This window comes from Callorhinus ursinus, unplaced genomic scaffold (genome assembly GCF_003265705.2).
Source record: "Callorhinus ursinus isolate GAN/ISIS: 27379988/994484 unplaced genomic scaffold, GSC_fseal_2.0 scaffold83, whole genome shotgun sequence".
NCBI lineage: Eukaryota > Metazoa > Chordata > Mammalia > Carnivora > Otariidae > Callorhinus > Callorhinus ursinus.
Window position 1 is genome coordinate 1,164,624 of NW_027397145.1, and position 21,688 is coordinate 1,186,311.

The window sequence follows — 21,688 nt, forward strand, 5'->3', positions numbered from 1 at the left end:
TTCGCATACAAATCTGCCCTGGGATTCACCTGCATCACTTCCTATAGTGAATCCTCAGAACCCATAAGGCTCTGCCCAAGTCCCTACCCTCCCCCCCCCCCCACCCCTCACCCCCACCCCCGGCACAGCCTGGCTTCCCTAATCAGCCCCACTGACCAACACCACCCAACACTGGTGGTTCCCCTCAGACTCCCCAGAAGTCCCATTCAAGTTTCTGTGGCTGCATGTACTGTTCCCTCTGGCCAGGAGGGTCTTAATCAAGCTTATCTCAGGAACTGCTCACGGAAGACTAAGAGAGCATGTGTCACCTCCCACTTCTTTGACTTCCATTCCCAGCCTCAGTTTGGCCCGTATTCACAGGGCTACCACCAGCCTTAGCACAAAAAAAAAAGTACCCTCCTTTGGCAGATGTAGGTACACATCTATTATTTATTTTTTATCTCTTATTAATTAATTAATTTATTTATTTTTGTCATCTCTACACCCAGCATGGGGCTTGAACTCGCAACCCTGCAATCAAGAGTCGCATGCTCTTTCCACTGAGCCAGCCAGCTGACCCATTGAGGTACATACACCCTTTTGAAAGCAGATCATGGACTGTCTTTCAGTGTCCCTACTCTCTTTACCAGGTGCCTTCTTGCAGTGCATGTGCAGAACTGTAGTTTGTGGCCTGGCTTTGGGGCCCCTCATCTGTTCCCTCCTGTGGCCACAGTGACCACATTGCACATAGTTTTTGTTTGTTCCTTTGTCTCCTTGTCCCCTCACTACCAGCACCCATGAGAGCTCTGAGTGAAAAGGAGATTCTTCTATCTGCCCTGCACTTAAAGCCTGGCACTGCCCACATCGTTCTGAGCACCTTCTATGTGTGTGGCCCCACACTAATTGCTTTCTGGGCATATGCTTATTTAATCCTCAGGCTCAGACACCTGCTTAAGGTTACAATGTAGCAAAAGTTAGATTTAAATCCATGCCTTGTCTGAGGGATCTGCCTTTTCCAGGACTGTCATTTATCAACTAATGATGGTCCTTGATTAAACACCCAAAGACTGGGAAGTGGCTGCACAGGGAGGGGTGTAGGCATTAGGGTCTCCAATAAAGATGGCCAATCCTGAGCCTGCTCTAATGTCTACCCCTCTTTGGGCCCTGCTTCCCTCACTTGTATCAAAGAAGATGGGAGCAAGGGCATTTGGAGCCCTATCTCAGGGCAGGGTACAGGATAATCTTCAGTGGGGTCACACTGGATTGTGACCTCAACCAAAATCCCAGGCAGGACTGGGGGTGCAGACATGGGCAGGGGAAGAAAGAGGCTTAACTGCTGAGACATAGGCCCAGGCCTTTGGGGTCTCAGCCCTCATGTACTGACTATTGGCCCTTAGGTCCTGCCACCATGACCCTTGAAGGAACAAGAGAGGTGTGAAACTAAAAAGAAATTTCAGAAAAGCCAGGTCTATCTCTTAGGGGGCCAAGGCCCACTCATCCCTGAGAAGTCAGTTTGGTGACCCCAGCTGGGACTTAAGCTGTATAAATGTGAAAAGTGAGGAGGACATTGTGGGGGGCGGGGGGGAACTCCAGTCACAGAACAAAATAACTCTGGGGTGAAGTTGATAGGGAGCAGAGACCAGGCCAACACACACACTCACACTCTTTTCCCTTGCCACAGACTTGCAGACATGCTACGCACATGCCAGACAACCAGACATAGGCCCATTCTCTGCCAGGCACAGGGAACTCAGCCTGTGTATGGAGGGAAGAAGGGGAGTGGAGACAGTTTGGGGAACATCAGGGCTCTGAGAGTCACCCTTGACTTCTCTAGGCACATTCATGGTTCAACTGTCTCTACTATGGGAGTATGACTGCGAGGTCCCTGAGACCAAAGCTATGGCTCCATGCACCCTCCCCACCCCATCAGGAAGAGGGAGGGGCCAGAAGGTGACTGAATGGGGCCTTGTTGGAGGGGGGGAGGGCGGAGAGTCCTAAACCTGGAGGCCCTACACGGAGCCCAAACGAAGGGCTGCCCTCAGCATCCAGAAGCCAGCCTGGCCTGAAAATGCTTTACCCAAGACTTGCAGGCTAGGGTGGGGTGGTATGGGGAAGCCCTGCTAGAGGAGGAGGGGTGGGGCTCACAGACCTGGCCCTGAAAGCAAAGCAGGGTCATAAATGCCCCTTACACTGGGACTTTTGGAAACAGGACCTAGCCTCAGACCAGAGGACCCCACCCACCAACTTCTACTCTGCCTTCGCCTTCAGACTCCAGAGAATGGGGTGCTCAGGCAAGTGCCTGGGGGTGGGCCTGGGACGAACTCCTCTTTGAACTGGCGGGACTGGTTCTGTGTCTAGCCGCCTGGGCAGTCACGGGTTGCCTGCCGGGCCTGGGAGGAGGGAGGCCTCAGGAAGGGGCCCCTTGTAAATCGTTAACTCCCAGAGCCACAGCCACTGCTCTCTGGTCTCCTCAGTCGTGACTCTGGTTCTCAGAGCGCCTACCCCGGGCCAGAAGTCAGAGGTGAGAGGTCAGAGCCAGAGGTCTCAGCACCTGGGGAAGTCCCTCCCCTGACTATCTGGAGGGAGGTGTGGGGGGTGTCAAGGAGGGGGTCTATGGGGAGGCCCTTCTCAAAAGTCAGAGCTGCTCCCCATTGTTTGCCCTCCAGCCTTCCTGCTGCAGCCCTGACCTTTGCCTCTTAGGGAAGAGAGGCAGGAGCTCTGGGTGGGCCTCCTGGGGCAGCCCCTGGGCAAGTCCCAGCCTCGCCAGACCCTTATTCTCCTCAGGGAGGTAATTATCCTAGTGCCACCCACTCTACCTCAAGGAGGGTCCCCAGGACTAGATAATGAATGGGCTGAGGAAAAGAGGTAGATACTGTTCAGAACTGGGATAGGACCCTCAGCACTGTTCCAATCCTGCTTCCTGGTGCTGGGGTCCCCCAAGGGAAATAAGAAAGGCTGCCTTTCTGGAGGCGCTGTGCTTGGTTATCCATTTAGTAATCACATTCCCGTTTTGCAAATAAGGAAACTGAGGCTGTAAGAGAAGACTTACCCAAGCTGAGGCAGCAGTACAGGAGCAGGGCCAGGATTTGAACCAGCTCTGTGCTCTCAAGCTGAACCCTTGAAGGGTTCTCTGTCTCCTCAAATTCCTAAGCTACCTTAAGAGACAACCTTAAGGCAGAATGGGCTGGACAATCCTCCCCAGTGAAACAATGGGGGGGGGGGCGTGTATGTGTGTGATTTGGGCAGGAGACCGGCAGTGCCCCCCATCACCTCTGTGAGCCCCTCCTGCAGCTGCCTCTCAGGCCACATACCCCCCAGGTGCTACCACAGGGGAGACTTCGCTGTTTGTTATACACCCCCCCCCCCGAATTCTCCTGCCTTCGACAGGCTAATGAGGGAGGATTGATGGTGCTACCACCCCTTTCGCTAGGAGATAGAGAGCAAAAAAAAAAAAAAAAAACAAAAAAACCCCCAACTTTTAATCGAGATTGCAGATTCAGAAAAGATTCATAAGTGAAATGATTCCCCCAGGAAATATAAAAAGTTACTTACGGCATGGCTAAATTGGGCATGCTTCAATCAGGGGCTGTTGAGAAATCATTAAGATATACAAGACTTTTTTAGACATACGTGAGCTCCATTACAGGGGACTGGGCCCTGAGCTAACGGCCTCCTGTGTCACTGCCTCCCACTCAAACCCACGGCTGCGAAAGGAAGGGAAAGCGCAGAGAAAGCCTACCTGCCAGGCCCCCGGGGCCACTGCCCAGAGGTTGCCAGCGCCCCTAGGGGCCCAGAAACTCTAGCAAGGGAGAGTGGGGCAGAAAGGATTCTGGTTAGATAGAACTTTTCATTGTTTGAGGTAGCTTTCCCCCCTTTCCAATAGCATTATGGGGTGTGGCAGGGCTAGAACTAACTACTTCTTTTGAAAAACTAAAAAGGGGACTTCCCCCTTCCTATCTCCTGACCCCTTTCCTATTCCCTGGGTCAGCCTGAGGAAGCAGACACCCTGCTTGGACCAGAATGCCCTCTCAGACTTGTGTCTGAGGGCTCTCTGCCTTGAGGGAGGGGACAAGTCATTCTCTTTGGTCCCTCTCTCCAGGGGACACTGGGGGAGCAAACTGCCCTGGGAATTTTCAAGGATAATCATTAGCTTTTGAGAGGACATTTTCCCCTCCCCATCGTATCCACCTCCTTTTCCCCAGTGGCAGGCCTATCTGAAGGCTAACGTCTCCTCTTACAGCCCGTGGGGGTCATTGTGCCCCTTGCTTCCCTTGTCCCAGGACTTCCAGGGTGAGGCTAGGTCCTCAGTGAAACATGGAGGGTCTCTGCTGAATACTGATCACCCTCCCCGTTCTGTGCATTTCCAGGGGGCCAGGACTCCTGGGGCCTGGGACAGGGCCAAGCTTTACTCATCTCCATGCTCTGTCAAGGGCCCGGTCCCCAGTTGGTGATAAATGTTTTTTGGAGAGGAGGGAGGGCATCAGAATCTGTTTGGGACGATCTGTCCCATGGGGTTGGGTGTGGAGAAGGAGACAGGCCACAGACTGGTTAGGACTGTTGTGGCAGTGCCTGGACCCCTTTTCTTAGGCCCATCTACCTGTGTAGTCCTGTCCTCCATCAAATCAAGAAAGGCAAGAAACCTGAGCGGGATGGTGGTGGCCACGCTGCCTTGTGGGTGACCCGAACCCGATCCTGGCCAGGCCGAGGCGCTATTTTAAACCCCAGCCCCAAGCTGCCACCTCAGCCCGCCTGGCTCATCTCTGGTTACTAAGGCACTGCCCCTCTCCCAGCCACTTCCACCTCCTCACTCCGGGACCCCCTAGGCTGGTGTTGGGTTCAGTGTGCCTTGGGGAAACCTTGCTCTCTGTGGGCCTTGGTATGTCAACTGGCACCAATGCCTCTCTCCATCCCCTCTGCCCTGCCCACTTAGGCACCCTCTTCTACCCACACAAGGACCCACTGACTTGTATTCTGAATGAAATTTTCCCCACAGGTAAGGGTTCTCTTCCCTTGGAATAAGGACACATGCTGGCCAGAGAACCCAAAATGTTGGGCTCTTATTCTGCCGGGCCCAGAGAACACAGTCCAGGATAGGGCACATGCTATAGGAGGAAAGGAAGTAGGTTAGACACAGGTAGGGACTTCCCAGCAGTGAGACTGCACCAGAGAACTTTCCCTCACCTCAAGGCCTGTCTGCCTGTCTGCCTGCCTGCTTGTGCAGGAAGAAGATGACTCCAGAGGGAGCCCCCTCCCCAGTTGTCTGGCTCTAGGGCCTGTGGGTTGGGAGACTCAGGCACCATTTAGCCAGCCCACAGAGCCTTCCTCCCTCCCTTTCCTGGAGGGGCCTGCTCGGCACTCAGGTGGACCAGCTGTCAGCTGGCTGGGCCCGCTGGACTTGTGTCCACAATCCTCCTACTCCAGGCAGTAGCCCCCACGGGCTCTGAGGCCTGCCAGCCCCACCCCCAGCCCAACACCAGCCTACAAGGAGGCAGCAGAGACATTGCCAGGACACCAAGGGAAGGGAAGGGAGGAGGCTGATCATCCAAACTGGCTCCCCCCATCTCAAACTGGCTGGACAGAAGGCTGCCCAGGCAGCCTGAGTACCCCCCATGACCGCACCCGCTCCCCCGCCCCCATGCTGTGTAGTCTCAGCAGTGAGGTGTTGGCATGAAGCCTGGCGCAGCTGAGCAGTGACGCCAACAGCCCTGCCATCTCAGGCAAGCATGGTTCCCTCCAACCTGGCAGTTAGGGCCATGGAGGGGGGGTGTCTCCCACCCTTCTGGGCCTGAGACAGCTGGGGACAAAGCCGTTTTGGAAACCTCCCCTTCCACTATTGCAGAGGATCTCTGGCATCCCCGTGGGTCTTGGCCACCCCTTCCAACTTAGAGGGCTGGTCCCAAGGTTAGACCAGTGGTTCTCAACTGGGGCTGATTCTGCTTCCCAGGGGACATTGGACAGTGTCTGGAGACATTTTTGCTTGTCAAAACCACTGCTATAGCATTTAATGGGTAGAGACCAGGGATGCTGCTAAATATCCTACAATGTATGGGACAAAGAATTAAATGGCCCAAAATGTCAATAGTGCTGAGGTTGAGAAACCCTGGAAAGACCTTCCCCAACTAAAGTGGGAGGCTGGTAGGAGGCAGGAGTCATTACACACACACACACACACCTCTCTCTCTGAAGTCAAGGCTTACCACCTCCCACCCCCACAGGGAGAGAAGGTATTTCTGCCATTCTGGCTTTAAAAGCCCCTTGTGGCCTGAGGAATGAATGGTGGTTAGCCTCCTGCCTGTCTAACTACATACCTACCATCCTCTGGGTTTGTTGCCCGATAGGGGGCCTGGAAAAACTCTTCCCTTGCCCATGAAGGGGGACTCAGACACATCCCACCTACCAGGTAAGCCCCCAGGGCCCTCTCCCCAAGAGGATTCTGGGCCTATGACAAAGCATAGGGGCTGCCCTGCCTCTCCGAGCCTGTTCCCGGAGGCCTGGCCCAGTCTGGAGCTGGTTGGAAGCTCTGGCCTCCTCCTCATCTCCCCGCTCCCTCTCATTTCTATTTAGGAGGCAGCCATGGTGGCTCAGCTCCTATCTCTGGTTTCCTAGGGAGCTCTGCTGAAGCAGCCCAGCCTCCGTGGGTCCATCTGTCAGGGAGGCTGTTCCGCCCCATCGATTGCTGTTCCCAGGGGGCTGTGCTGTTTGAGGGACCCAATGTGGCGGCCAGATAGGAGGGAACCACACCAACAAGAGGGAGTGGGGGCAGCTTGGCAGCAGGCAGAGCTGAGGGGGGCTGACACTTCAGTAAGAAGGAACAAAGCTAGACAGGCATGAGAAATGCAGAGGGCCAGGGGCAGCAAGGCAGGAGGCTGGCTGGAATGACCTCTGAAGCCAGCTGGCACCCTCAGGACTCAGTTTTGCCTTTGGACACACTGAATCCCCACTTGCAAAGACAACAACAATAATAATAGCTGACTTTTATTGAGCAGGAACAGTGTACCCAGCACTGGATTGGAGGCTTTGCACACCTTTGCTTTCGTATGAGGCTCACACCCGTCCAAAGCAGGTGCTGTTATGCTCTGACAGGAGAGGAAGAGGCCCAGAGAGGTTGCAGCACTTGTGAACAGCCACACAGAGGACCTGGAGCTAGACTTGGAGGCGGGTCAGCCAGGCCCATGGCTGTGCCCCAGCCCCAGACAGACAGCCAGGCCTAGGGGGAGGAGGCGTGTCTGGCCAGGCTAGAGGCCCTGCCTGCCCTCCCCCTCCTGGCCCTCCCCGTGGAGCCGCCTCCTCCCCTGGGCTCTGTGACATCTGCCCTGCTTCCCGGCCCCAGACAGCTGCCCAGAGCCACGTCAGCACTTCCACCGGGGAGCCTGGAAACTGGCTCAGCCCCTGGGTGATGAGGGACTGTTGAGTCCCCAACAGGGTGGCTCTAAGAGAGGGTAACCCACTCCGCTGAGCAGCTGCTAGGTCCGTGTGACCTTGGGCAGGGTTTCTCTGAGCCTTACTTTCCCCTGGTTGGAAAAGCGGTTTGGGAAAGGGTTCATAAGAATATACAGTAACATCCTGGGTGGACAGGGAGCAAGCATTACCCCACAGCCAGAGTTCTGGGGGCTCCTCAAAGAGTCTACGACCCCCAGTGTCCAGGCGGTTATTTGGCGGGTCTCTCGGGGGTGAGAGGGAGGGTGGGGAGGTGTCTGTGCCTGGGCAGCGCTGGCCGGCTGCCTGGGGCCAGAGATAACCGGCGCCTCCCGGAAAATCATTAGCATCTGTTTGGGCCCCGGCAAAGTTGGCCCGCCGGCGCCTCCGCCCCGCAGGAAACGGCCGTGCCCCCACCCGGGCCCCCCTCCTCCTTTTCCTCGGGCTCAGTTCAAACTCCTGCAGTGACACCATCCACCCACCCGGGGAGTGGGGGGTCTGGGTGCAGGGCCACAGGCTCGGCAGCTGGGGGTGTTGGACCGCCCCGTCGGGGGTGTCCTGGCAAGGTGTGGGCGGTCCGGTCCGCGCTCCAGGCGATCCAGGCCGGCTCTTGGCGGCGCCCGCGCTGGCGGCAGCCCAGGGAGTGTGTGGAAATGACACCGCCAGGGCGGCGGAGATCCCCCCTCCTGACATTGGCTGGAAAGTGGAGCAGCTCGTCAGGGACAATCAATGGCGATCGATCGCCGAGCGGCGCTGGCGGACGGCGTGGGGGAGGGGCGGCGGGGCCGGCGGAGGTGGGGGTATCCGTACCGAGGTCAAACAACACACAGACCTGCTCAGGGGGACAGCGGCACAGAGGGGTCACACGGACACACAATCCGTACAGGCAACCACCACTAAGGGCCACTGCCACCACAAAGGAGGCACACTCACTACACGGGAGTTACACCACACAACAGTTTGTGCCACAAGTCTCAACACAACGGGGTCAAACAAATGGTTCCTTTGGACACACACAATAGTGTCACAGATACATAACCACCACAGAGTCAGTCACAGTATCGTACCACCAGTTCACCCTGCCACAACAGGCCCTCCCACCACCACAACCTATGACCCTACACTAGACACCCACACTATCACTAGGACACAAAATGAGTCATCCATTCCACTTGCTGGTCTCAAACCAGGCAACAGGAGGGAGTTACATATTCTGGCTGCACAACAAAGTCACACAACAAAGCAAAAAAGTCACACAGCCAAATTATATGTCTTCACCACCACCTCAAAGAACGCTGTCAAACTGGGTGTCATTCTATGCAACAACCCAAACTGACAACACAACGGGCTCAAGAGCACGAGTACATAACGAGGCCACACGTACTACAAGTGGCACCTCAGCAAATAAGACACAGATGCAGCTACAACACATCCCCAAATGTGAATATAATGTGGCACAATAAACAAACACTGTGGCACAAGCAAAACAGCATTAACTCACAGGGTTCAGACAGAACTGAGCTACTGCCAGGTGAGCGCATAGCACAGGGCCAAGCGCGGCATGAGCACTCAAAACAAAGAGGGTCTTAGGACCATTAATAGTTACTAGTATGTCTTATCAATATAATGACTGTAACTACTTAATAGTATCTCACTCTCTCCAGATAGGTCCATTCCTCTACAGGAACCTGATTCACCCCAGCAACCCAACTTGTTCTGCTATTACACACACCTGGGAAACACCACTCAAGTGTCACAAACACAACTAACACTGCTACACTCAGTCACAACAGGGGCCACACATTATCACTTCCCCTACTAGAGAGCCAGGCCTGCCACATACTCTGGGGCTTTGGCAGGGAAACCACCCGCAATCTCTCACCAGGTGCAACTCAACTGGTATATAGCTACTGGCCCCATTTCCTGTCATAATCACAAAGTTGTAGAACACAAAGAACCCCCCACCCAGCAGTGACCCACTCAGTTACATAGGGTCCCAGACCTCTTACATAAGCTCCTTGAGGACCATCCCTAACCAATCCCTTTCTCCATTCCTCCATTTCCACATACAGAAACTGAGACATCAGTTCCAGAGCCCTAGGAAAAGCCCTCTCTACTCCAAATCCAAAGCAGGAAACAGGGCTGGCCACTGATCTCAGCAATTTCAACCCCCATTCCCAGCAGTGCATGTGTGTGGGAGCAGGGCCAAGATCTGTCATTCCTTCAACACACCCTTATAGGCCACTCCTGTGGTTCCAGTATAGGGCCAGCTGGGCTGTAGCCCTCACTTCCTCCAGTGAAAGCCTGGGCCCTCCCAGGGGCTTTCAAGAATCCCTTGCAGCCAGGGAGCTCCCCCTAAAGGTTCTACCCAGAAAGACTCCCAACATTCCCTCCCTAGTTTTGCCCAGCTGTGTGACCTTGGCTAATTCCCTAACCTCTCTGTGCTAGGATCCCAAGTTCTGTCTGCAGACTCCAATAACCTCGTGACCCCCAAATCCCGTGTATGTACAAGCACATATACATGCATATACCCTCTGTGTGTGTGCGTGTGTGCACATACTCTTCAGGGCGAGAACTGTAGGACTACTAGGTAGCCTCTGACCTAGGATGGGGGAAACTAGGGATCCTGGGCTGTGTGCAAATCTGTAATCACCCCTCACCCTCATCCTTCAGGTAGGGCTGCGAAACACCTGGCAGAGATCTGGCCTCCTTCCACAGGACCTCCCACTCCCAGGTGGCTGGGGGCAACACCTCCCACCATCTCTCTAGGCTTTTATTCACCAGAAGGGGTAGTTGGACTCCCTTTTTGACCCCCAAGAGAAGTAGAGGGACAGACAAACCCTGGGCAGGGACATGCAGGCTGGCCAGGCATGTCCATCCAAAAGTCTACCCATTCTGTTTACTGGTACACTTTTGCAGGTCTTGCTAAGTGGTGTGTGAGCTGCGGGCCCCAAAGAAGCCCACACAGCCCACCCCAAGTCCCTGGGTGTCCCAGGAGCAGGCCCTGCTCAAAGAGGGGAAAACCTCTGGCTTTTACAAAAATCCAGGAAAGATGTCCCATTGTCCATGCATACCCCTCCTTGAGAACCCACAAACACCTGAAACCCATAGCCTTCAACTTGGTAAGGCCATTTTCTACCAAGCATTGCCTAAGGGCCAGGTTGGAGGCCAACTGCCCATTTTCTAGACGAGAAAACCAAGCAAAGGAGAGCAAAACTAGTTGCCCAAGAATATACAACTGAAAAGTCATGGCCTGTGATTCAAACACAGATTTGACTCCTGTTTCTCCAAGGCTACACAGCTTAGGCTCACACCCATATGCATAAACACTAAGGAATGTCCATGCTCACAATTCTCTCACAAGTTCATACACACACGGGCAGCCCCCTCCTGCACATATTCACATACACAAGCAGACCTACACTCTCCCACGCCTGGGGCCTGTCAGCCACATTCTCCATGGCTCCCTCCCTCCAACAGGGACAGGGGCAGGCAGGGAGTCCACATTCCCAGGTTTCCGCCCTGACCCTGAGCCCCCGCCTTCCCCACTCAGAGCACACATTCCTCCTGCTGCAGCCAGATAACCAGCCCCAGGGGGAGGCCTGGGGGAGAGCGAGGCATTCTGGGGGCCAGGCTGCTGGCCCTACTCTGGGTTGCCTAAGTTTAGCTCTATTGCCTGGGTCTGGCCTGGTAGGAAATCAGGAGCTTTCCTTGCAGGTAGCCCCAACCCCTCTGGCCAGCATAGACCCAAGGCTTCAGTCCTTATTCTGGGGACTTTCTTAGGTCCAGAGCCTCACTCTCCAGAAAGGGACCCCAGGGGTCTCCCAATTCCTTTGAATGCAAAATTCCTTACATAGTTAGGAACTAGAGCAGGACCTGGGGAGCCATCAAGACTCCTCTCTCCACCACTCTTACAGTGGGTTTCTCAGTAGGTGAAAACCTGGGTTCCAGGCACCAACAACCCCTAGGCAGTTTCCCCCATCTGGGGATAGTGGTGGTTAATTCTCACAACTCTGCCTGGGGTGTAGCCACTTGGAGGTTCAGCAATTCTGGAGATATTTGCATATCCAGATGGGCAAGACTGGAATTTCAAAGAATTCCCCAAGAAGAGGCAGCTGGCTTCCGGGTAGTGGCCCTGGAGGCTCACAGCTGTTGGGATGGAAGACTGGGGAGCCTGGAGCCCCAAAACACAAGACAAATTAAAAAGGATAAAAAGCACAAGGGAAGACAAGACAGCCCTGTTCCTCCTGTGTCCAGGCCTCCATCCCTCAGGGTATGAAAAACTATGTCCTAGTTGCCCAGGGTAGGTGGGCAGGTAAATGAGACTGGGCTGCTTGGCCAGGGCGACAGGGACTGCCTGTCTCTGGGGAAAGGCAACAGTGGGCACCAGGCAGAGAGCTGCCAAAAAATATGAGATCTCCTTATTCATATGAAGTGATGGACAGGCCTTTGCCCCCATGCAACCTGTAGCCAGGTGGGCAAAGGCCATGGCTCAGACCCTACTCATCTGTGCACAACCCAGGGATATGGCTACTATACCAATGGGAAGGATAGAGGGGAGCTGGTAGCTTGACACTTCTGGCAGGCCTTGGGCCCTGTTCCCTCACTGTGATTAAGGCTATGATGGAGCCTGACTGAGCTAGGCACTGGCCCATCCAGTTCTGCATAAACTGTGAACAAAGCCAAGACCAAAGAGGCCTCCCCACCCCAACAAAAGCCCCTCTCAGGTTCTGTCCAAGCAGATTTACTGACCACCCGCCTCTCGGTTGTTACAGCCGTGGGTCACCGCTGCCCTCTGCTGGCCATTCAGGCACTAGCAGCCACTCAGATACCAATTCACTCCTTAACCAGGCAAATGCATTTTAGTCACCTCCTCCATCTGTGGGCACAGAAATTTAAACCCATCCAACTGTCACCTAAAGTTAGAGGGTGGCAGGCGGGCAGGATAAGCAGGGACAGTGTGTCAGAGGAGAAATCACAAAGGAATCCTGCCCCCCACCTCCACAAAATTTATATCCTAAACTTCAGAAGAAGTGCCCTTTCTATCCAACTTAGAGGTTGAACCCCCCCTCATGGAAAGAGTACCTGCCCCATAACCTGTTACAATGCACCAGAACCTCTCTTCACCCCTTCTCTTATGCCCTCTTCTTGTTTCCTACAAAAGAGGACCAGGATGAAATGGCCTAGGGTCATACTTCTAGAAAAGCTCAATTTATCTGGCAGGTCTGAGAAAAGTCTTGGTTCCATCACAGGGGAACAGGTGACTGGAAATCCTGGATGCCCTCTTTAACCAGGCCAGGTCCCCGTAACTCTCAGTGCAACACCCTGCAAGCAGCCACACCTTTCAAAGATGGTAGCAGGTGCTGACTGGGGAAACTGCCCAGAAGGACCTAACCAGTATTGCTCCTTATTTAGCTGGGGGAAGCTCCAGACACCCCTGCAGTCCAGTAGACAGCCTAGCTTTTGCCAACTACCTCAAGCATGGCACGTGTCTCTCTCACCCATGAGATGGTGCTGATTCTGAAGCTCAAATGTCAGATTGTATTTGGGAGCTATTTCTAGAAACCTCCAAGTAAGGGGGCCCAAGGAGCTTTGGAGCTTCCAAAGTTAACTTCACTTCCTATGGAAAATTTAAAAGCTGAGAAAGCACAATCTGGGGGAGTAGTTGATCCTACGGTCAGGAAAACTAAACCTTCCCTACTCACTCTCATTCCCTAGAGGCTCTACAATTTAGATCAGGGGAGTACCTTTTATTTTATTTTTTTTTAAAAGATTTTATTTAATTATTTGAGAGAGAGAGAATGAGAGATAGAGAGCATGAGAGGGAAGAGGGTCAGAGGGAGAAGCAGACTCCCTGCTGAGCAGGGAGCCCGATGTGGGACTCGATCCTGGCACTCCAGGATCATGACCTGAGCCGAAGGCAGTCGCTTAACCAACTGAGCCACCCAGGCGCCCCAGGGGAGTACCTTTTAAAAGTCAAGATTTTTAAGTACTTAGGAAGACATTCAAATAGGAGAAGTAGTAGCTTAAAACAAGGAGAGAGGCGCCTGAGAAAATGGTAGCTACTTCCCCTAATATCCTTAGAAGTCTGGAAAGGAGCATAGCATGTTCAAGGCTGGTGCTGCTCTTCTTGGACAGCAGTCACTGGCACCTTACTCTGGGCACTCAGGATCCCCAGCCCTGGAAAAGGCCATTCTACCAAAAGCAACTTACACAGGAGGTTAAAAACAAACAAATCCCACTCAATTAAAAACTATTAAGCAGCTCTCTTGGTGCTAAGATTTCACATGTGTTAAGAGGCGGATTATACTCTGCCTCTAATCAGGTGCTGCTCTCTACAAATAATTCAAAGATGACAAGTGATCATTTGTCACAAAAAATGTCTTAACTCTGACTCAACCAGCCCAGGAACAGTCACTGAGAAAGGCCAAAGCTGGTTGGTGATCATGTTATATACTGAGCCACTAAGGCCCAAGGCTTTAAGGGTTTAGAGAATCCAACCTTTGAGCTTTCCCACTCATATCAACTAAGGGAAAATATGGCAAAAATGAATATTAAATATGACAAAGTGATCCCACAGCCAGTCCCAGGAACTGGCCCATCCCAGAAACTGGCCTGGAAATATTCAGAGGAGCCTGAAATACCAACGATTTAGCAGCTGGGGCTTTTAAAGCTTTTAAGGCAGGTTTCTGTGGGGCACAGAGAACTCACAGCCACATTCATCTAAGTGCACACACAACATAAGTTAAAATTAAATAGGAAAAAGGCTCCAGAAGCACCCCAAAGGAAATTTATTTTCTCTTCTTGGACATATATGAACATATACTTGGGAAGTTTGCTACCTTCAGTTATTTTCTATTAGAAATCTACTTTCTTTTGTATAACCTCACACCCATCAAAATAGCCCATCACTTGAAATAAAGTGTTTCACAAAGAGAATTAAAAGGAGATGGGTCCTTAACACTAGTGACAATTTTCTGCAGGGTAATAAAGATGCTTATTCCTGAGTAGGAAGGAAGGAAAGATATGGTCATGATTCAGAAGACCCAAGAACTAAAGTTCTTCTATTAAAGCTATTGGGTGTTACGGGGGATCATACAGCAGACTGAGACAAAAGCCAGTTTCACCTTAATTGCAGACAAGGGACGGTTTATAGGCATTCCAACCGTAATTTGGAAATAACTCATTTCTCTACCTAAGGCTCAAAATAACCTGTTGAGGCAAAGAGGAATGACTCAAAAAGTGGAATATTGTAGACAATGGAAGCGGGAAAGCAATGTCTCTATTGCTAGGTCAGGGCAGAGGACACGGTCCATTCACTCTGACCACTATCATATCCTTCTCTCTACATACCTCCCTGCCATTCCCTAACCCCAAAACCCTCCTTCCAAGTCTATGTATTATCCAAGTGTAGAAACCACCAGGACAATGCTAACCTTTAACCACTGGCCAACAGAGCACCCAAGTATCTGAAATCATGTAACCAAAAGGGACTGCTCCAGCTCTAACTTGTCCCAACACTCCATGTTAAGAATTAAGAAGCAAAGCAAAGGGAATCCATACACTTGATATTCCAATATTGATACACCTGGTAACCACTGCCTCACCAAGATTATCAAGGTTACTGCAAATAAGCTTTCACATGTGATAAAGCCAGAAACATTCCTGTAAAAAAGCAATGTGATCCCAGATGAGAACCACCCCGGATTAACACACTTTTCTTCATGAGTGGGGAATATGGCCTCCCTCACTGAGCCTTTGTTCTGGCCAAGGCATATGCATGCAGACTGGAACAAATATGCTCTATATCCAAATATGCAAAACCAAACTGCATTCAAGGGCCTAATATTGTTTGTGACCATTCAAACCCTTTCATTTGGCACCTATACGCCACTATGATGGCTTTTATTTAGCACTTAAAAATACTTAAGAGCACTCCTGTGAAAGTATCTACATTATGATCTAATCATTGGTAATGTGCTGGCTACACTCTCTAAGATGACAAAGAGCGGGCTTTCAGGATCTGTGCAACTGACCCCAGTCACCAGTCTAGTTAATACCAAGTCCAAAACTGGTATCCCACCTGCCCATGATAACTGAGAATACAGGGTAATTTTAGGTTAGAGCTCATTTCTAACTCCTTTCCCCACACCTGTTAACAGTCAAACCTTCTCTGCAAGGTCAAGAATGCGAGAAATGCTAGTAAGTAGCCATCAGCGAAGCAGCAGTTAGAGGTTTCAGGTTATAGCACACCTTAGTTCCGAGATGGAGGGACACTGACACTGAGAGATAAGACAAGTTAAACAAGTTTAAAACCAAAAGCAGTGGACATTTATTCCTCAGTTTTTGTGCAAGAGTGTAAAGATGCATCTGAAAGAACCTGATGGCTAGAGAGTATCAGCCATGGCCTTCAGGCTGGCCTGGTTTACAATTAGATTAGGAGAAGGAGGGAAAAAAAAGGTAACTTGCCTAGTTCACATGAATGATGTTTCTGGCAAACACACTTGTTTACAAGTTTCAAACTACAATTTACTAGAGTCAAGGGAAGACTTCAAAAGCCACATACAGTACAACTTAAAATTGGATGAATATCCTGCAATGTCAGTGCAAAGTAATTATGTAGACTCTCCAATACAAGATTGTGCTCATGTTTCCCAGGTTTGGTCAATGTTGCTCTTTTACAATCACAATCACAGAAGCTTAACTTACCAAATAGCAATGCCTTTGTTTCATGTCCTATGTACCAAGGGAATGTCACAAGGTTTTGGTGAAATGTAGCTTAGTTTCATTAATAAAGCAGATTTCTTATTTAGTTTAACAGTCATGTTCCTGGAATACTGCACATGTAAGTTTCATGGAAATGCTTTTAAGCTTATGCCCTTATCTTTTTCAGTAAAATTACTTTCAAGATATCCTTTTGACTATGTAAACTGGAATTGTTTCATGATTTTGAAATGCAACCAGTATAAATGAAAACATTTTAGGGATGGGGGAAAACCCACCACTAATGTCTGCTAGACAAAGTTCTTAAAATCAAAAAGCCTATTCACACAAAATTATATGTAATGACTGTAGTAATCAGTTTATTACACAGATTAATCATTCTTGAACGTACAAGCTCCAGAGGAGCAATTGGGTCTTTAAATATACACAAGTATTTCCATCAAATGAATTTTCACCCTTACATCCAGATAGACCTAAGCAGTTAAAAACATAAGAAAAATAAGAGCTATTAGCTATGTATTAACTGAGAAACCACATACAAACCAAAGAATGTGGAAGAGAGAAAGGGGCTGAAAGGACAAAGGTTGAAGGGTGGGGAGATGCAAAAGATGTGGGACCAAAGCCCATCACACTTTATGTACTAATAGCTCCAATCCATTTAAATGTTGACCAGTTAAACTTAGACCTTAAAATACAGGATGTGGGTAGAGTTTAATCTGGTTGGTCATAACTTTCACCTAAGACGTAGGTCCTTCGGAAAAAAATGAATACAGAAACAGCTTCGTGTTCTTCGCCTTGCTTTTCATAACTGTTCTGAGTTTAAAAGGATTCCACTTAAAAACAATCTCCTACAGGTCAGTGGAGCTTTTCTTCCCCATCCAAGCACACATCATACCCACCACCCCTCACCTTGCCGTTATCCAAATTTAAGTCAATAAGGAAAACTTTTAGTCTCACACCTAGGTTACGCCTGGAGAAATGGCTTGTCACACACACACTTCTCTGCTAGGAGGCAATGTTGGTACAGAAGTACAGTATTTCTAGTTTGTTGTTCCAAGTATGTACAACACGCAGCACTGCTGTATCAGGTAAACATGTGCACAGGGGAAGATGAGGCGTGGGCTCATAGAAAGCAGTCAAATGGAAATCAAAAGGACTTTCTCTTTCAGAGTTCCCCTATCTTTATTTGTAGAGGTTATCCAATAATTTCTTTAATTACATCGCATACTTCTGAGTCCATTCCCGAGCTATTCTGTTGTACCTGTACACACAAAGAGAAGCTTGGCTTAACACAGGTGAGGAGTCAGTCAGAAAGCAACAGATTTCATTCATTATCCCATCTGAAACTTGAGGGGAATAACTGGTACTATTCAAGCAAAGCCTTCTTATTTATTTATTTATTTGAGTGAAAGAAAAGAGAGACCAAGAGTGCGAGAGTGTGTGGGGGAAGCAGAGGGAAAGGGACAAATAGACTCTGTGCTGAGGGCAGAGTTGGATGCGGGGCTTGATCCCACGACCCTGAGATCATGACCTGAGCCGAAATCAAGAGTGGGACGCTTAACTGACTAAACCACCCAGGTGCCCCTCTTTCTAAATTTCTAATAAGCAAATGACTTGGGAAATGCCTTTTGGAAGGCATTCATGCTCACCTAGATACTGGACAAAATGGTTCTCTCATCAAAAAATTTGTGTGGGGCATCTGGCTGGCTCAGTTGGCAGAGCATGCGACTCTTAATCTCAGGGTTGTGAGTTGAAGCCCCATGTTGAGTGGAGGGATTACCTTAAAAAATTTTTTTACAGAGCGCCTGGGTGGCTCAGTCGGTTAAGTGTCTGCCTTCAGTTCAGGTCATGATCCTGGAGTCCCAGGATCTAGCCCCGCATCATGCTTACCGCTTAGTGGGGGGTCTGCTTCTCCCCCTGCCTCTCACCCCACTCCTGCTCTCTCTCTCTAAAATAAATACAATCTTTAAAAAAATAAAATAAAAAAAATTTTTAAATCTTAAAAAAATTTTTTGTGAATGTGTATACAAATAGAAAAAAATATGATCTAATTTTATTCTGAATGCAGCCAGAAATACAGGACTATAGGTACTATTCAGAGCTAAACACAGACAAAACTAAACTAAGAACCAATTGCTGTTCCAATCCCCCATTCTTGGTGCAGCTCCATTTAAAAATATACTATGCAGGGGTGCCTGGCTGGCTCAATCAGAAGAGCATGTAACTCTTGATCTCGAGGTTGTGAGTTCAAGCCCTATGCTGGGTATAACGATTATTTAAATAAAAACTTAAGTAAAAATAATAAAAAATAAAAACATACTATCTATAAGCCTCTCTAATCCAACAGAATTCAAGTAATTCTTAATCCTTTATATTTTAACTTTAGAAAACTACCCACTCTCTCCCACCTATTTTCTCCTATAGTCTTAACAAATAATACACAAAATTAAAAAATTAGAACACTTTCAGTTACTATCTTTTTCAATATCCTGACCACTCTTCAAAAATTCATAGTACAATTCTAAAATATGTAAATTCTACCTTAAGTTTTGTTTTTAAAGGACATTTGGGGCTTTCATGTCTTGTTCACTCACTCCCTTTCTTTTTAGATTATGCCAAATGGCAGAAAATCAATTCCCATTAATTTACAAATACCTACACCAAAGACAGATGGGCTCTTGATGCAAAATGCTTTAATGTCAAAAGCCAAGCAAAAGACATAAGGCTCTTAGAAAATACACTATAGAGTTTTTTCAACAGTGGGAGTCATTTGAAACAATTAGAAATAAGATCAGCATCCTGAACTTATAATGATATCTGATGCAAACACTCTACTTTCCCCAGGTGAGTATATTAGAACTTCATTTGAAATATCTTACCCATACTCAGCCCTGAGTTAAGATCTGAGACACAAACCTCTGCATCCCACCATAGGTACTTTTCTAGCCATACTTACTTTTCTCTATCTGTTTTGTAGATCCGAGCAATCTCAGGCACTAAAGGATCATCTGGATTGGGATCACACAACAGAGAACAGATGGACAAGAGTACTGTAATGGGAAAAAAAAAAAAAAAGTATAAATTAGTAGAGGACAAAAGCAAAGGGTCGAAAGAAACATGAGATGCCAACACATGAGAAAATTCTAAGACCCTATTCATATTGTAGTGCCTAGTAGATCTGTGAGCTCTACCTAACTTGATAGTTACAATAATCAACAAAAATTCATGTAAGATTTATCTATATCTATATATATAAAGTAAGCTGTTTTTTGTTTTTGTTTTTTTCATATAAGATTTCTCTTGAACCCCTAAGGATGCTGGCCCAGGCTGATGAAGTGATTTGTACAATGTTCCTGGTTAGTGAGTAATTAGAGTGGAATTAGAATTCAGGTCTTTCAAATCCTAGACCAACAATACTTTTCATAGGCAGTAAAATTCAATTTTTAGAAACCCATGTTCAAAGATAAATGGTTCTCAAATTTCCAAAGACAACCACAGTACTGAATGCTCTTAGAACTGACAACCATGAAATCCAACAATCACTGTTTTCTCAATGACAGGTATTACATTCAGATGCAACAGATTTATTTCATTTTTAGTTGAAAACAATTTAGTCTAAGAACATGAAGGCCAGTATTTGCCCCCAAATGGGGCTGGCCACACTTATTACACAGGATACAAGATACCAAGGTCTCAAATTCTTTTCAGTGACACTTTAGAATCTCAACGAAGCCATTTCCTCAGTGACAAGCTGGAACATAGCAGACAAATCTCAAAAGTACAATTGCCTCTGTTCAAATTTGTTATAAACTTACATATTCCTTATTGAATGCAAAGAGGAGGCCAAGGCCACTAATTACATTAAATCCAGGGGCCTCTGACATATTGAAATAAATTCCAATTCTTCTATTCTGATGCAATACAACTTAGCTGTCTTATTTCTCTCTAATATTCTGCAGCAGGAGGCAATGATTCTGAGCCCACTTTACTCCCAAAACATCAAATTCACCAGGAAAATAATTTATTCATTTTCCTACCAAACCTATTCTATAGAGGTCAAGGGCTTCTGAGAGGTGAAGAAAAAGTTCACATGCCCTTAATCATTCAGTTTAACAAAAAAGCTATTTCCTTGCCTTAAGAGTATATGGAAAATAAAAAACATCAGGAAAGATGTTTTCTGACTCTTCATTCCTGTTGCCCACAATTCTGGCAGATGGCATTCCCAAAACATCTTCTCTTCCCATTGTCAGGTGTATCACCTATGCCCTCTTCAAGCACAGAACATTCTAACAGCAATAAGGAAAGATTTCATGTATTTCCTGGAAATGACAACAGGAAGTTACAGATTTTTGAATGTTCATGAAATTATTGAAGAAGAAACTTGTCCAGCCCATCAAATTGGCAAGAGTTCAACTGAATCTTCACCTAAAATCAGACATACTAATAAATTAGTATTTGTTACAAATTCCCTTATTTACTATTCTAATTATTCCAATAAGGCAATCTTAAAAAAATTTTTATTTTTATTTTTTATTGTTATGTTAATCACCATACATTACACCATTAGTTTTTGATGGCAATCTTAAAAAAATTTTTTTTAAAGACATAACTTTTCTAACTTTCTCTCCAGGAAAGAAAGGTGGGGTGGTGGTTATCTGGACATGGTAAAAGGATTCTTACTGTACTACTCAGGGATCTTTAATTCATAAAAAACTGATTTTGTTTTATAAAGTACTATATCTTTTATCTGTATAAAGAGAATTACTCCTATTTCTATAACCTGCAGAGACTCTCCACTGAAGTGACTAAATTTTTACCTACATATACATTTTTCATCAGTATACGCTCATTTTCATTAGTGTCATTACCCACTGTCACTTCCAGTTCTAAAAACATATAATCAAGTGGCTTTATGGCACATTTAACTGCTTCTTTTAAGCTTTCTGTATATTTAGATCCCTAACATATATACTCAAAGTGGAAAGAATTTTAGGTCAAAGCTACTGCCCTCAAAAAAGGAGTAATTATCATCACATACAGGATTCAGGCCTTTCACAGACCGGCTTGCCCACACATTCAATTTACAAAAGGGAGTCATTAAAACATTAAACTTAGGCACACTGATATAATCAAATCCAACAAAATGGAACAGCAATTATTTTTAAAGAAGCTATCCAGACAGAACATAAGTCAAATAAACTAAGAGCCCTTGTGATTTAGAGTAACTGAAAAATCAACACTAGGCACACAAGGGGGAAGGAAAAAATGTTCGGTAACAATTCCAGTTACTAGAACTTCTCACTCCTACACACACACACACACACACACACACACACACACACACACACACTCTCTCTCTCTCTCTCTTTCTCTCTCTCCCCCCACCTCTCTTGGTCCCTTACTAGATTTCTATCTTTACTGCTACTTGCTGAAGGAAGAACCACCACACCAGTAAATCCTAAGAATAAGACCTTCACAAGCAGCGCTTGAATTGTAAGGGGGCCTACCTAAGAAAAGGACCCACTTATCTGGAAAACTATTTCAGCCACAGTTTTTGTTTTTTTTTTTT

The 21,688-nt window shown here is 48.0% G+C and overlaps 1 protein-coding gene across 1 annotated transcript in view; it reads right to left on the reverse strand.

The window, feature by feature from the left end:
- Positions 1 to 16,451: 16,451 nt before the first annotated feature.
- Positions 16,452 to 21,688, reverse strand: part of UBE2D2 (ubiquitin conjugating enzyme E2 D2) — a 59,332-nt gene continuing 54,095 nt past the window's right edge. The window contains exons 6-7 of the mRNA XM_025852180.2: positions 19,076 to 19,169; positions 16,452 to 17,380 (exon numbers count right to left, since the gene is read on the reverse strand). Of these exons, the coding sequence (XP_025707965.1) occupies positions 17,335 to 17,380; positions 19,076 to 19,169 (140 nt within the window). The 3' untranslated portion in view covers positions 16,452 to 17,334. The remainder of the gene's footprint in view (positions 17,381 to 19,075; positions 19,170 to 21,688) is intronic.